This window comes from Palaemon carinicauda, chromosome 9, assembly GCF_036898095.1.
Source record: "Palaemon carinicauda isolate YSFRI2023 chromosome 9, ASM3689809v2, whole genome shotgun sequence".
In the NCBI taxonomy this organism is placed as follows: domain Eukaryota; kingdom Metazoa; phylum Arthropoda; class Malacostraca; order Decapoda; family Palaemonidae; genus Palaemon; species Palaemon carinicauda.
In genome coordinates, this window is record NC_090733.1 from 148,716,794 (window position 1) to 148,732,383 (window position 15,590).

Consider the following 15,590-nt stretch of genomic DNA (forward strand, 5'->3'; position numbering starts at 1 on the left):
CAGAGCATGCTGTAAGGTATGCAGAGCATGCTGTAAGGTATGCAGAGCATGCTGTAAGGTATGCAGAGCATGCTGTATGCAGAGCATGCTGTAAGGTATGCAGAGCATGCTGTAAGGTATGCAGAGCATGCTGTAAGGTATGCAGAGCATGCTGTATGCAGAGCATGCTGTAAGGTATGCAGAGCATGCTGTAAGGTATGCAGAGCATGCTGTAAGGTATGCAGAGCATGCTGTATGCAGAGCATGCTGTAAGGTATGCAGAGCATGCTGTAAGGTATGCAGAGCATGCTGTATGCAGAGCATGCTGTAAGGTATGCAGAGCATGCTGCATGGGCTGCGGAGAATGCCACATAGTGCTGGAACCCGGCAGCTCTACAGAACCTTCCCACTGCTGATGCGGTAGCTCACACATGTTAGCAGATGGTGCAGCAAGAACATGCGTCTGGCAGGGTGGACTGCGCATCGGTGGTGGAGCTCTCACAGGTGGAGGGTGGGAGCAGGCAGCCGCAGTATCTGCTGAGCGCACAACCTCGGCGGGTTGTAGGTTAACAGGCTGCATTGTCAACCTTCCAGCATGATACTCCTGCATGAAGGAGCAAGCTGAGACTGTATAGTCTGCAGCATGGACCACTAGGGTCTATGAAAGACAACAACAAACGGAGCTACTGTCCGTTGTGACTGAGGGTCTAAAACAGCTGGTGCGGCAACAGACGGAGTTACTGCCTGTTGCGGTACCACCTAGCCTCTCTTAGGAGGTGTGCAGTTGTCGTACTGCAGCGAGTCCGAACTGACCCAGTGGCTACACCTAGGCCGTTGGACTTGCGCGGAAGGGACCGACTTGCACTTAAAAGCTCCAAGATTTGGTCCATGGTTTCTGCGAGAAACCTCTTCCGCAGACGAGGAATAAATGGGCTCTCTCGTCTTTGTGTGGGTGGGGTGATCACGTCGGCAACGTGTGTAGATACACCCGAAACCACGGAGGGAAACGTCTGTTCGTCGATCAAGGCCTGAGGAACCCATAAGTTCTTCGACATTACTTCTCCCCTGGGCTTGGGAGCTTGTAAGAGGTATCGGACTAGGTGAACAACTGGCACGAACAGACGAACCCTCGAACGCAACACTGTAACACTTTGCGCATATCACTTTATCACTTTTGATTTTCTGTTTGCACTTATTTCACTGAACTCGAAACTTTAAGTGGTTTGTACCTGAAACACGCAATCCTATCCTTCATTAAAAGGTAGTAATTGCGAAAACAGTATTACAATGTAACAGAAAAACATAAATAAAGATAAAGAATTCAGTGGCTGAAAAAGAGACTAAACACTAGATCAAATAAACTACGTTTAAAATCTCTCACCGCATAAAGCCTGGGAACAAGAATAAAACTCTAGAAACGTTTTACCTTCTTCCCCTATATCGACTAGGGAGAAGAGCAAAAAACGAGAACAACGTTACCCGCTTGAACGAAACGTTTATCCTCCTCTCTCTCCCTCCGTCTCTATCTCTCTCTCTCTCTCTCTTGACTTAGAACCTGAGAGATGAGCCCAATTATATATATCGTTAAAACATATTATTTGTTAAAGGAAAAAAACTGAAAGGTTTCCCAAATAAAAAGTTCCTTTATTAGAATTACAACCATTTAAGCTAAGAAAGAATGAACGAAACGCTAGAATCGGTTTACTCTTACTGCAACGTGAAACCGTGAATTACTCTCTCTCTATCGTAACGATAGAGCGCAAGTTGAACGTTCTGAACGTCAACAACTGCGGAGACTAAACAAAACGTTAGTTCAACTTTGAAAAAGTACGAGACTATCAAAGAAATTCTTTCAAAAACATTAAAATTAAAATAGCATAAATTCTTAAAAGTGAAAGAGAGTCTATACTCTCTTCGACACCAACACTTCCGTCTAAGGGAAGGGTCGGCCATTTAAAAGTGAAAGAGAGTCCATACTCTCTTCGTCACCATAATTAAATCAAATTAATTCCAAAAGCTTGCTAAGCTAATGATAAAGCTTCCTGAATAGCGAAGGCTAAACTCTAGAGCAAATACATCACCAAATCGTGAACAATAACTCCAGAATCAACAGCGTATCCAAGTAGGTCTAGCCGGAGGCACGACAGAGGAAAAATTGAGTTCTTGTTGACAAGAAGTACTTGAGTACCTGCTCACAGATGGCGCTGTTGAGTACACCCCCACCTGGGTAGCGATCGCTGGCGTATCCCGACCGTAGATTTCTGTCGGGCAACAGAGTTGACAGCTACATGATCATCGGGTAAGATTAATATTGAAAAACTGAAATTGACTCCTTCAGAGGTCAAACTATAGTTCCCTATTACAAGATGGCAACAGAATTTGACTGCTTTTATTATAGATTTGAAATATTAATCTCAAAGAATGACAACGAAAATACAAAAGAAAACAGAACCGAGTATCTTTTGTATCACAGTATCTGTCCTTATTCTTAAATTCATATAAAGACCACTTCTTACATTTTTACTTGTGGGTGTCTTTTCTTAAGTCTTGGCTATAACAGGATGATCTGTAACCTTGAATACATTTCTACTTTATAAAAATTATGACAGAAAGTGTACAAGAACTCATATCAAACTCCATAAATAGGGGGTCTGGTTTAAAAATGTTAATGGTATTGATATCAAAAGGGTTCAGATACAATAGTAGAGAACTCTTTAGTCAAAGTTATTTTGAGAACTCTTGGTATAATACACCCAACTCATGTCTTAGTCTTTTGGTTAATTTGTATTTTTTAAGGAAATTATTTTGGGAATGGTAACAAAATGTGGATAGCAGTAAAGAACGTGAAAATCTAAGTCTGGATATCATGTGATTTAAACTAAACATAGTAAGAAGAAAATTCTTGGGTTACTGCCTTTGTCTTTCAAAACACCTCTTTTTGTTACAGATAGAAAAAGAATTATGTCAGGAATAATGGACAGGAAGACCTAAAGAGTCATTCAGAAAGTAACAGGTAAGAATGGAAGGAAGGGGAAAAGCAATGAAAATAAAATGATCAAATTTATTACTAAAGCTGTAAAGATACCAGGAGTTGCAGAAACGGTGTTCCTGGCTGATGTAACGGCCAGCACTAACCAACTAGCAAAGCTGTAAAGATACCAGGAGTTGCAGAAACGGTGTTCCTGGCTGATGTAACGGCCAGCACTAACCAACTAGCAAGGACTCTCCCGGTTTCAAACCATGCTCTATTACTTTCCCTTTTTGTCAGAACTCCAATTAGCAAATTTATTAGACGTACAGAACTTCTGATTTCAGCAGATGGCATATTCAGAATAATGTTCAAAATTGTTGCTGAAATATCACAAATTTTAAAGGTAATTTGTATTTATCTTAACTATAAAAACCTAAATCCTTTACTCTGGTTTGTATTTGTGTAGAAAAAAAAATTTGTTTCATGTCACCCAATATGTGTGAAAAAATGTTTAGAGGTGAAAACCAGCCAAAAATTAACATTTAAAATATGTCAAGCACACCACATGAATTAGGTATAAACTTAGGAATGAAAAAAATAAAAGGGAGACCATCGAAAGGATACTTTATGTTCTCTAATATATTTTCAAGAATCAAAACAAAAAAATATGAATTATACCCACTTGTCATTGCAACTGTGCAAATATAAATTGAAAAACAGATCATATGCCAACACATAAACCAATAATGGGAAGTTTTAGTAATACAGTAATTAGATAAATGAAGCCCATAACCATTGTGTCTTCTCTCCTAAAGATCTGATTAATGGCCAATTAAACTAAAGGAATGGAAAGTAGTTTCCCTATTTTTTTCATAACTCCAATGCTAATTCATATGAAACCCAGCTATTTTAAAAATAACGTATTTCAAAAGAAATCTGTATTTTTCTTAGCTATATAAACCTGAGTTCTTTAACTTCAGTAGAGTTGGAGCATCTGTTGAATTTGTTAACGAAGTAGATAACGACACATGGTGCATGTGGACAAATAGCCCTCAAAATGGCCTGCCAAAGACTTTAGTTTTTACCTTTGGTACAGAACTGAGAGGAGGGGTTGTTGAAGCAGGAAATTCAATCTTAAAAGACTCCGTTTTGTATAGCTAGGAAAAATATAAACATGTTACTTGTTCCTACGAATATACAAACCTTTTGTTGTTTAAAACAAGGAGATTTGCTAATTGGTAGGTCAGAAATCCCCCTACAACCAAACTGGTTACTTTTTTTCTTCCTTGGAAATGTCAGTCTACCTGGTCCTCTACAATGCAAAGGCGATGACTCCAGTTACCTCCTATCTGTCCATCTTAGGGATGAGTAGGATGACCTGTACCAAGCAAGATTGGTACGTAATCAAATGAGGAATCCATTTCCAAGTCCTGAATGTAATACCTGCCTTATGATGATCAATGGGTTAGTGTATATTCCACCATCCTACCCCTCATCAAGGGAGGCTACGGGAGACATTTCATTAGATTTCTAAAGAATGCAGCTCAAAAGTGGAGCTTACATCCATAAGAGAAGGAAAAAAATGATGAAGGGTACAACCACCAGTCTTCCTTTTCATTCCAGACTTACATTTACACATTACCATAATCAAGATGCTTCCTGTACCGTGTGAAAACTGGGATAGCTATAGAACTACTTGAGCAGCCACCACAGTACCAAGAACTAAGTGTTAAGGGACTTGTAGTAGGTAAAAGACTGTGAGGGTCATTTAGTATCTCCAAATTCCAGCCTTCAACACTTAGCTGACTGCAAGATTCCTCTTAAAGGCTACGGTAGGAACTATAACACTGACTTCGTGAGCTATAGTTCTGGCTAGTATCTTGATCCTCTCAGCAGTTCAAGCATATGTCCAACGGATCACCTCACGAATCCAGAAATAGACTGTTTTTCTATACCTATTTCTTGGTTCTGTCAAAGCTAAAAAATAGGCGTTGACACTCATATGATGTGTCGAGTCCTCTTCAGATGGCACCATAGAACTCTTACGGAACACTGAAGCATCACTCGATTGCCACCAAACGCTTCATATAGATAGGGGATGGAGAAGGTCATGAACCTGGGTTTTTGGTCACAAACTTAAAAAAAGGTCCCACCTTCCAACCCTCAGGGTGGGTGATTAAATAAGAGAATGCAATTCGCCCTATTTTCTTTACCTATGCTTATGCTAGCAAAAATACAACCTTGGGAGTCAGATCTCTGTCTGATGACCTCAAAGGTTCAAACTGGGTACACATGAAAGTCTTGAGAACCAGGGTCATATCCCACTCTGGAGTCCTGAAGTCCTGGGGTGGACAAGACTGTTTGAAGCTCCAAATGAACAAAGACAACTCCCATAAGGAGGAGAGGTCTACACCCTCCAGTCAAAAGATCGTATTCAAGACTGAGTGGAGCCTTTGACAGCCCCAATTGAGAGGTGCCTCTCTCCCCGAAGGAAGAAGAAGAAGAAATCTGCGATCTTTGCTAGAGATGCTCCAACCAGAGAAGTATCCCTCCTATGATACCAATTGCAACAGATGACCCACTTTCCCTGGTAAACAGCTGCAGGGGATCTTTGTAGTTATAGAGACATCTGTGCAGTCCCTCATGAAAAGCCTTTCTCTTGGAGATTCTGGATAGTCTCCAACCATGAAGTTCCAGTGATTTCACAGATTGGTGGTACCTTTGAACATGCAGCTGACAGAGAAGTGTATTCCATTGGGGACCTTGGACCTAGACTAGAAATGCTAACAGATTGGGATACCACTCGGCATGTGACCATCTAGGAGCCATCAGTGTTATCCTGAGGCTTGGTGCAATCAACATTTGTTTAATCAGCCGATCGATCAGGCTGAAAGGAGGAAAGGTGTAGGCATCCAGATGATTCCATGGGTGTTAGAAAGCATCTTCAAAAATTGGTCACGGGTCTGAATAGGAGAAACAATACATGTGGCGTTTCCTGTTTAGCCATGTGGCGAACAGGTTGATCCCCGGTGATCCGCATTGCAAGAACCCTCTCTGCTAAGCATGGATACCGGGACCACTCTGAACCTAAAACCTACCCATGGCAACCAAGTGTGTCTGCTATTACATTCCTCTTGGCAGGAATGTATCTACCAAACAACTCTAATGTGCAAAATGCCACCCAGATATGCATCTGTTTTGTCTGCTTGCAAAGGGGGTGCAATACTGTGTTTCTTAGCTTGTTGATGTAGGCTGTTAAGGTTGTGGTGTTGTTCTTCAACGCTAAAGAGCACCTTCTCAAATGTTCCTGGAATGCTTGCGGGGTAAGAAACATTCCTTGCATTTCTAGGATGTTGATATGCAGATGCTTCTCTTCTTGTAACCACACTCATGATGCAAACAGGTCACCCAGGTGTGTGCCCCAACTCTCCTTTGATGCAATTGAGAACAGGTGTCCGTACAGAGGTGAGGATATCCAGTGGGACTACCCTGGTGAGGTTTTCATTATTCAGACACCAGGAAAGATTGTCACAAGCCTCCTGCCACACTAGAACAGGAAGAATAGGGGGATTTCTCTAGGCTAACCAGTGACCCTTCAGAGACCTCTGATGGAATCTCCATTGGTGGTTCCTATGAGGAAAGAGCTTCTCCAGCGAAAAAAAGTGGCCGAGAAAACTGCCAGCGCCTAGCTGGGAGTACTGTCTTGGACAGGAATGGTCACGCTACCACCTTAAGCTTGCTGATATGATTGTCTAAAATAAATACTTTCATTTCTGTTGTGTTTATCAACAAGTCCAAGTATTTCAACTTCTGCTTGGGTATGAGATTCGAGAAATTACCTTTTATCACAATCCCCAGATTGTGACAAAATGTGAGAAGTTAATCTCACTTCTGTAGCAACTCCCTCACAGAAGGGGCCAGGATTAGCCAATCGTTAAGATACATCAGCAGACGTATTCAGTGCGAATGGGCCCAAGCTCCTACCATGGTGAACACCTGTGCAGTATACAGTCCAAAACCCAAAGTTTTGAATTTATATACCATGCCATAGAGAGAGAAACAGCGATTCTTTTGAGAGGACTGATGAATAGGTATTTAGAAGCAAGCAACCTTCAGATCCGCTGAAAGCTTGAAGTCTCCTTCTCTGATAGAACTCAGCACAGAATGAACCGTTTACCATTCTAAGCTTCATTTGAAGAACAAGCTCATTCAGTGGAGAGGTCGATGACCAATCTCCAGCTGCCAGTCGACTTCTTCAACGGGAAGAGTCCACCGTAGAAGCCGAGAGACTCAATTCAAATGACTTCTTCAACATATCTTCCCCTTTTGTTTGTAAGGCCAGAGCTTTTGATGTTGGAAGATCAGTTGAAATCAGAAGAAGTAGTAATCATCCTGAAGGACACTCGCTACACAAGACCCCATGTCCCAGTCAGGTTGCCCAATGCTATAACAGGCATCCCCCTACTCTTGGCAGCAGGAGAGGAATAATGCTGGTACAGTAACAGTATTCCCCTCCCTTCTTCCTGCCATATACCCTCATGGAGTGACTACGTTGAGTGGCTCCAATGGGCTGTGCATGCACATGCTCCTTTCAGGTGGAAGAGGTTGCAGACGGTCCTCATCAGGGTTCAGTATGGGCCTCAGAAGCCTTCCTTGCCCCTGATTCTGCAGTCAAGGGCAAACCCAAGGGTTTGGTCTCCAAAGGTCCAGGGATCCTGAAGAAGACTGCGCAATTGATCAGGGAGTCCTACAAAGTAGTTCTTCACATTTCCAACACCACCTAGATGTGACTCCTCAGAAGGAGAGACATGGCATCCCGCATCAATGTGTAACGAAGTGTCAGAGCTACCTTTGAACCAGCCTTCTTTTAGAATCATGACACTATGGCATCCCTCCCATTCAAAATCAAGTTGCCCCATTGGGTCACTGACTGGTGTTGCCCCTCTGATTCATTGACTGGTGTGCAAGAAAGGTCACTGTCTACCCACTGGACAGCAAAAGACTCCAGTATTTCTCAAAAGACACCAGGGTTGATAACCCCGTTGACTTTGCAAAGTAAGTAACCGTACCCAACCACTGGTCAAGCCACAACACAGCTTGGAGAGAGGCCATGGCAGACGATTCAATGGTCGCTGACTCAGAGGCCAAGAAGGATGTGCTTTCTGCCTGGAGTCTCCCCAAGATTTGCTCCAACAGTACGAACACTAATGGGTTAACCTGAAGAGGTGATGATATAGCCGTCTCTAGCACAAAGAACCTTTTCTGCCTTGAGAATGTGGGGGAAGGGAGATCTTCTTTGACCAACTGTAAGCAAGGGAGTTCTCAGATCAACAGATCTGATTGTTAACTTATTGCAGGGCTAAACTAGCCAGCACTGGCCAAGGCAGCTCCAGAGATGGCCTCAAACCTTGAAGGGCACTAAAGTGCCAGTCAATAATAGAAGTTTTCCCTGAAGGCAGACAAGGTCACTTCATCCAGCCGTGATGCAAGGACATCCACAAGTGAACGCTATGACTCTGGATTGTCTACCTCTGTCGGTAGCTTGGCTTAGTACCTTAGCGGCAGACAAATCCTGAGTAACCCCCATACCTCTCAGGGCTAGAGCATGTGGCAGGCTGCTCCAAAGACTAACTCCCCACCACACTGATATGTGAGTTCCAACCTAATGACAGACTCCATATTCAACACACATAACAGCTAGCATTCACTTCCACTGAAAGTAAAAAAAAAAAAAAAAAAAAAAAGAAGATTAAAGCCTTTGGATAGATCACAACGGTATGTCCATACTAGTTTGATGCTGAAGACAAAAGTGAAGAGTCCAACTGACGGAGGGGGGAGGGAGGCAAGGCTACTCGCTCATGCGCACCACCTGTCGTTGACAACTGTACCTCATTACTATATTCAACAGCTGTTCCAATTACACTGAAAACATTCCCTATTTTAAGGGATGACAGGTTTGTATACGTGTAGGAACAACTATTATTTTCCTGCTTGCTAAAACCCCCTAAAAACAGTGTAATCTGAGAAGCAATTGTTTGTATCTTTATATGACCACATGAACTTGTTGCAATATCCCTACCTTATCCCTTAGCTGATGTGCCAAGTGAAGAGCCGTAGTTAAACATACAAGAACTGGGCTTAACCACGGAACAGCACACTCTGCTTGCACACTCTCAAACTTCATAGTGCCTGCAGCATTGGAGAGATGATAAACAGCTAAAACCAGCTTGTGTGCTTGTAGGTAGAAACTTACAGCCAAGTCACCAGGAAGTGGAGGAGTCAATGATTTCTGAAATAACAGTAATTTTGGTGAGAACCTTCAGTAGATAATTCTATCTTATTTCTGAAAAAATCAATTTTGATTAGAAACCTTAAGACAAAGCAATTTTTATTAGATAATGACTAATGGTTAATGTTAAACAATAAAGTTCTCATGAAATTACAAAATCTACTACATAATACAATTTCCTATATCGAATAAAAAATATAGTAAAATATTAATGAAAAAAGAAAATTCAACAAAACAACTCTTACTAAAATTGCAATACAATATGGAGTTAAGAAAAATGTTATTTTTATTAGTAAAATAAATTTTTGAATATACTTACCCGATAATCATGTAGCTGTCAACTCCGTTGCCCGACAGAATTCTACGGGAGGGATACGCCAGCTATCACAATACTAGAAGGGGGTGTACTCACCAGCGCCACCTGTGGCCAGGTACTACAGTACTTCTTGTTGACACCTCCTCAATTTTTCCTCAGTCCACTGGTTCTCTATGGGGAGGAAGGGAGGGTCAATTAAATCATGATTATCGGGTAAGTATATTCAAAAATTTATTTTACTAATAAAAATAACATTTTTCAATATTAAACTTACCCGATAATCATGTAGCTGATTCACACCCAGGGGGGTGGGTGAAAACCAGTGTACAAGATTAAAGGATAGCTAAGTATCTCGTATTTCATATAATCAGTTATCTCAAAATAACAATGAAATAATAAGTACCTGGTAAGGAAGTCGACTTGAACCGTTACTCTGCCTTTTTTTAAGTTCGTCTTCCTTACTGAGCGCAGCGTTCCTCTTAGGAGGCTGAATCAACTCTAAGGTGCTAAAGTATATAGGGCTGCAACCCCTACTAAAGGACCTCTACACAACCTCTAACCCAGGCGCTTCTCAAGAATGAATTGACCACCCGCCAAATCAAAAGGATGCGGAAGGCTTCTTAGCCTACCGTAACAACCATAAAAACAACAATAAAAGCATTCAAGAGAAAGGTTAAAAAAGGTTATGGGATTAAGGGAATGTAGTGGCTGAGCCCTCACCTACTACTGCACTCGCTGCTACGAATGGTCCCAGGGTGTAGCAGTTCTCGTAAAGAGACTGGACATCTTTAAGATAAAATGATGCAAACACTGACTTGCTCCTCCAATAGGTTGCATCCATTATGCTCTGCAGAGAACGGTTTTTATTAAAGGCCATCGAAGTAGCTACGGCTCTCACTTCGTGGGTCCTTACCTTCAGCAAAGCAAGGTCTTCCTCCTTTAAGTGAGAATGGGCTTCTCTAATCAGAAGCCTTATATAATACGAAACCCCGTTTTTGGACATGGGCCTCGAAGGTTTCTTGATTGTACACCATAAGGCTTCTGACTGTCCTCGAATAGGTTTTGACCTATTAAGATAATATTTCAGAGCTCTGACAGGGCAAAGAACTCTTTCTAGCTCGTTACCTACCATGTTGGAGAGGCTAGGTATTTCAAACGATCTAGGCCAAGGACGTGAAGGAAGTTCATTCTTAGCTAAGAATCCGAGCTGTAAAGAACATGTTGCAGATTCGGATGTGAACCCAATGTTCTTGCTGAAGGCATGAACCTCACTGACTCTTTTAGCTGTTGCAAGGCAGACGAGAAAAAGAGTCTTGAGGGTAAGGTCCTTGAAGGAAGCTGACTGGAGAGGTTCGAACCTAGGTGACATAAGGAACCTTAAGACTACGTCTAGATTCCAGCCTGGAGTGGGTAGACGACGTTCTTTAGAAGTCTCAAAAGACTTAAGGATGTCTTGAAGGTCCTTGTTGGAAGAAAGGTCCAAACCTCTGTGGCGGAGAACTGAAGCCAACATACTCCTGTACCCTTTAATCGTAGGAGTTGAAAGGGATCTCTCATTCCTAAGATGTAATAGGAAGTCAGCTATTTGGGTCACAGAGGTATTGGTAGAGGAAACTGCATTGGCTCTACACCAGCTCCGGAAGACTTCCCACTTGGATTGGTAGACTCTACGAGTGGATACCCTCCTTGCTCTGGCAATCGCACTGGCTGCCTCCTTCGAAAAGCCTCTAGCTCTAGCGAATCTTTCGACAGTCTGAAGGCAGTCAGCCGAAGAGCGTGGAGGTTTGGGTGCAACCTGTCTACGTGAGGTTGACGTAGAAGGTCCACTCTTAGAGGGAGAGTCCTGGGGACGTCGACCAGCCATTGTAGTACCTCTGTGAACCATTCTCTTGCAGGCCAAAGGGGAGCAACCAGCGTCAGCCGTGTCCCTTCGTGCGAGATGAACTTCTGAAGGACTTTGTTTATGATCTTGAACGGTGGGAATGCGTAAAGGTCGAGATGGGACCAGTTCAGCAGAAAAGCATCCACATGAACTGCTGCTGGGTCTGGAACTGGGGAACAGTACAAAGGAAGTCTCTTGGTCATGGAGGTGGCAAACAGATCTATTGTCGGCTGACCCCACAAGGTCCAAAGTCTGTTGCACACGCTCTTGTGGAGGGTCCATTCCGTGGGGATGACCTGATCCCTTCTGCTTAGGCGATCTGCTGAGACGTTCATGTTGCCCTGAATGAACCTCGTAACTAGGGTGAGGTTTAGACTTCTTGACCAAATGAGGAGGTCCCTTGCTATCTCGTATAGGCTCCTCGAATGGGTCCCTCCTTGCTTGGAGATGTAAGCCAAGGCTGTGGTGTTGTCGGAGTTCACCTCCACCACCTTGCCTAGCAGGAGGGACTTGAAGTTCAATAGGGCTAAATGAACTGCTAGTAGCTCCTTGCAGTTGATGTGGAGCGTTTCCTGTTCCTCGTTCCACGTTCCCGAGCACTCCCGTCCGTTCAAGGTCGCGCCCCAGCCCGAGTCCGAACATCCGAGAAGAGATGAAGATTGGGGGTCTGAATCGCCAACGATAGGCCCTCCCTGAGAAGGAGATTGGTCTTCCACCACAAGAGAGTGGTCTTCATCTCTTTGGTGACTGGGATAGAGACTGCTTCGAGAGTCAAACCCTTGTCCCAATGAGCTGCTAGATGGAATTGAAGAGGGCGGAGGTGGAGTCTCCCTAGCTCGACGAACAGGGCCAACGATGAAAGGGTCCCTGTGAGACTCATCCACTGTCTCACCGAGCAACTGCTCCTCTTCAGCATGCTCAGGATGCAATCTAGGGCTTGGCTTATCCTTGGGGCCGATGGAAAAGCCCGAAAATCCTGACTCCGAATCTCCATTCCCAGGTACACAATGGATTGGGAGGGAATGAGCTGGGACTTTTCTAGATTGACTAACAGACCCAGTTCTTTGATCAAGTCCAAAGTCCAGTTGAGACTCTCCAGACAGCGACGACTCGTGGAGGCTCTCAACAGCCAGTCGTCTAAATAAAGGGAGGCTCTGATGTCCGATAAGTGGAGGAATTTTGCTATATTCCTCATCAGATGCGTAAACACCATAGGAGCTGTGCTTAGGCCAAAACACAGGGCTTGGAATTGGTAGACAACCTTTCCAAAAACGAATCTCAGGAAAGGTTGGGAGTCTGGATGAATAGGAACGTGAAAGTATGCATCTTTCAGGTCCAACGAGACCATCCAGTCCTCCTGCCTGACCGCTGCTAAGACCGACTTCGTCGTCTCCATCGTGAACGTCTGCTTGGTGACATAAGCATTGAGCGCGCTGACGTCCAGCACCGGTCTCCAACCTCCTGTCTTCTTGGCCACCAGAAAGAGACGGTTGTAGAAGCCCGGGGATTGATGGTCCCGGACTATAACCACTGCCTTCTTCTGTAACAGGAGCGACACCTCCTGGTGCAACGCTAGCCTCTTGTCCTTTTCTTTGTAGTTGGGAGAGAGGTTGATGGGAGATGTGGTCAGAGGGGGTTTGCGGCAGAATGGTATCCTGTAACCCTCCCTCAGCCAACTGACAGACTGGGCGTCTGCACCTCTCTTTTCCCAGGCTTGCCAGAAGATCTTGAGTCTGGCTCCTACTGCTGTCTGGAGAGGAGGAGAGTCAGTTTTTGCCTTTAGAAGCCTTGGAACCTTTCCTAGACTTGCTCCTGGAAGAGTCTGGACGGGAGCTTCCTCGGCTGGGGGCTCTACCACGAAAGGGCGGAATAAACCTCGTAGCAGGAGTATCAGCCACTGGGGTGCGATAAGTCCTGGGGACTGAGGTAGCAACCTTAGTCTTACGAGCAGATGAGGCCACAAGATCATGGGTGTCCTTTTGTATCAGGGCCGCAGACAAGTCCTTAACAAGCTCTTCAGGAAACAGGAACTTAGAGAGCGGAGCGAAAAGGAGTTGAGACCTTTGACAAGGTGTGATGCTGGAGGAAAGGAAGGAACAAAGCTGCTCCCTTTTCTTAAGCACTCCTGACACAAACATTGAAGCAAGCTCGCCAGATCCATCCCTAATAGCCTTATCCATGCAGGACATTAAGAGCATGGCTGAGTCCTTGTCCGCAGGGGAGGTCTTCTTGCTAAGGGCCCCCAGGCACCAGTCTAGGAAATTGAACATCTCAAAGGCTCTAAATACACCCTTTAGGAAGTGATCTAGATCGGAGAAGGTCCAGCAAACCTTAGAGCGCCTCATTGCTGTTCTACGAGGAGAGTCTACCAAACTTGAGAAGTCAGCCTGGGCAGAGGCAGGTACTCCCAAGCCTGGTTCCTCTCCTGTGGCATACCAAACGCCCGCTTTAGAAGTGAGCTTAGTCGGAGGAAACATAAAGGAAGTCTTTCCTAGTTGCTGCTTAGACTGCAACCACTCCCCTAAAATTCTTAACGCTCTCTTAGAGGACCTTGCAAAGACGAGCTTAGTATAAGTTGACTTGGCTGGCTGCATGCCCAGCGAAAACTCAGATGGCGGAGAGCGGGGGGTAGCAGAGACAAAATGGTCTGGGTATACCTCTCTGAAAAGAGCCAAGACCTTACGAAAGTCAATAGGAGGCGGAGAAGACTTGGATTCATCCACGTCTGATGAGGGATCCAGGTGTGCAGCCTCATCATCAGAAACCTCATCACCAGAGTGTAGCGAAGTGAGAGGTAAGGTATGCTGAACAGCAGAATCTGCACGAGCGGGAGCAAAAACGCTTGTGGTTTCATCCTCAAGTCTCTGTTGAGGCAACACCTGAGGCTCAGGCTGCAAAGGCTGGTCAAAAGAAGTAGCAGAAGGTAGGCGCATGGGTGGAGGAGGCTGACTCCTGGCATGAGTGTCTTGACTCAAGAGTTGCGCTTGCTGTAAGGTTGGTGGATGCGCAGTAGCAGGTTCCTGAGGAACGAGTTGAGGTTCCTGAGGTGTGAGCTGCGAGCGTTGAGGTAGTGGCTGCGCAGAACGCAGTAATTGTCTCGCGAGTTGAGGTTCCTGAGGCGCAAGGCTAAGGTGTTGAGGCTCTCGCCTTGAGGAGGGTTGAGGTCGCTGCAGCGAGAGCTGAGGAGTCTGCCTCATGGATGGGAGAGGTTGTTGTACCTCAAGAGAGTGTTGCCTCACTGGTGGAACCGCAAGTGGAAGCGGAGGAAGTAAGGTATAAGCTTCCTGTTCCCATTGCTGAGGTTGCCTTAAGGAAGGCGGAGGTAGCTGCACACCGCTGGAAACTGGCAACTCAGTACGTGGTAAGGTATCCTGAGGAGCCTCAACATCGTACGCCTGGCAGACAGGACTGCGGTTAGGCGGAGCGATCGCAGGAGGAGGTGTAACCTTCTCAGCCTGACACTCACGCATCAAGACCGCAAGTTGTGACTGCATGGACTGCAGTAGAGTCAACTTGGGGTCGGCAGACACTAAGGTCTGCTGAGGCAAAGCCTTAACAGAAGAGATCTGTTGCGGCAGCACCTTACTCCTCTTAGGAGGTGTGCATTCAACTGATGACTGCGGCGAGTCAGAGCTGATCCAATGACTGCAGCCAGGTTGTAGAGCTCTTGAGGTCTGGACTCTGCGTTTGAGCGGTCTTGAGACCTGAGTCCAACGTTTCCTCCCTGACAATTCTTCAGCAGACGAGTAAAAGACGGGCTCAATCGTCTGCGGGTGGGAGTGACGGTCTCTGGAAGACACGCCCGCAACCACCGAGGATACTTCTGTGCGCCGATCAAGGCCTGCCGAACCCTTTTGCCCTTCGACATTGCTTCTCCCCTGGGCTTGGGAGCTTGCAAGAGGTCCCGGACTGGGAGGACGACTGGCACGCACAGAAGTACCCTCACGCACCACACTGACACTGACACTAGCACTTGGCACTGCACTGACACTAGCACTCGTCACAGCACTGGCACTATTACCACCCACTGCACTCTTGACCTTAAGTTCCTTGACTTCGGCCATAAGAGACTTATGATCACTAACCACCGACTCCACTTTGTCACCTAAAGCCTGAATGGCACGCAAAACAACAGACATATCAGGTTGAGGGC

At 45.1% G+C, this 15,590-nt stretch overlaps 1 protein-coding gene across 1 annotated transcript in view; it reads right to left on the reverse strand.

Annotated features, from left to right (window-relative positions):
* Positions 1-15,590, reverse strand: part of LOC137647260 (protein rogdi-like) — a 65,228-nt gene that overhangs the window by 8,005 nt on the left and 41,633 nt on the right. Inside the window, exon 6 of the mRNA XM_068380652.1 lies at positions 9,030-9,239. Coding sequence (XP_068236753.1) covers positions 9,030-9,239 — 210 coding nt within the window. The remainder of the gene's footprint in view (positions 1-9,029; positions 9,240-15,590) is intronic.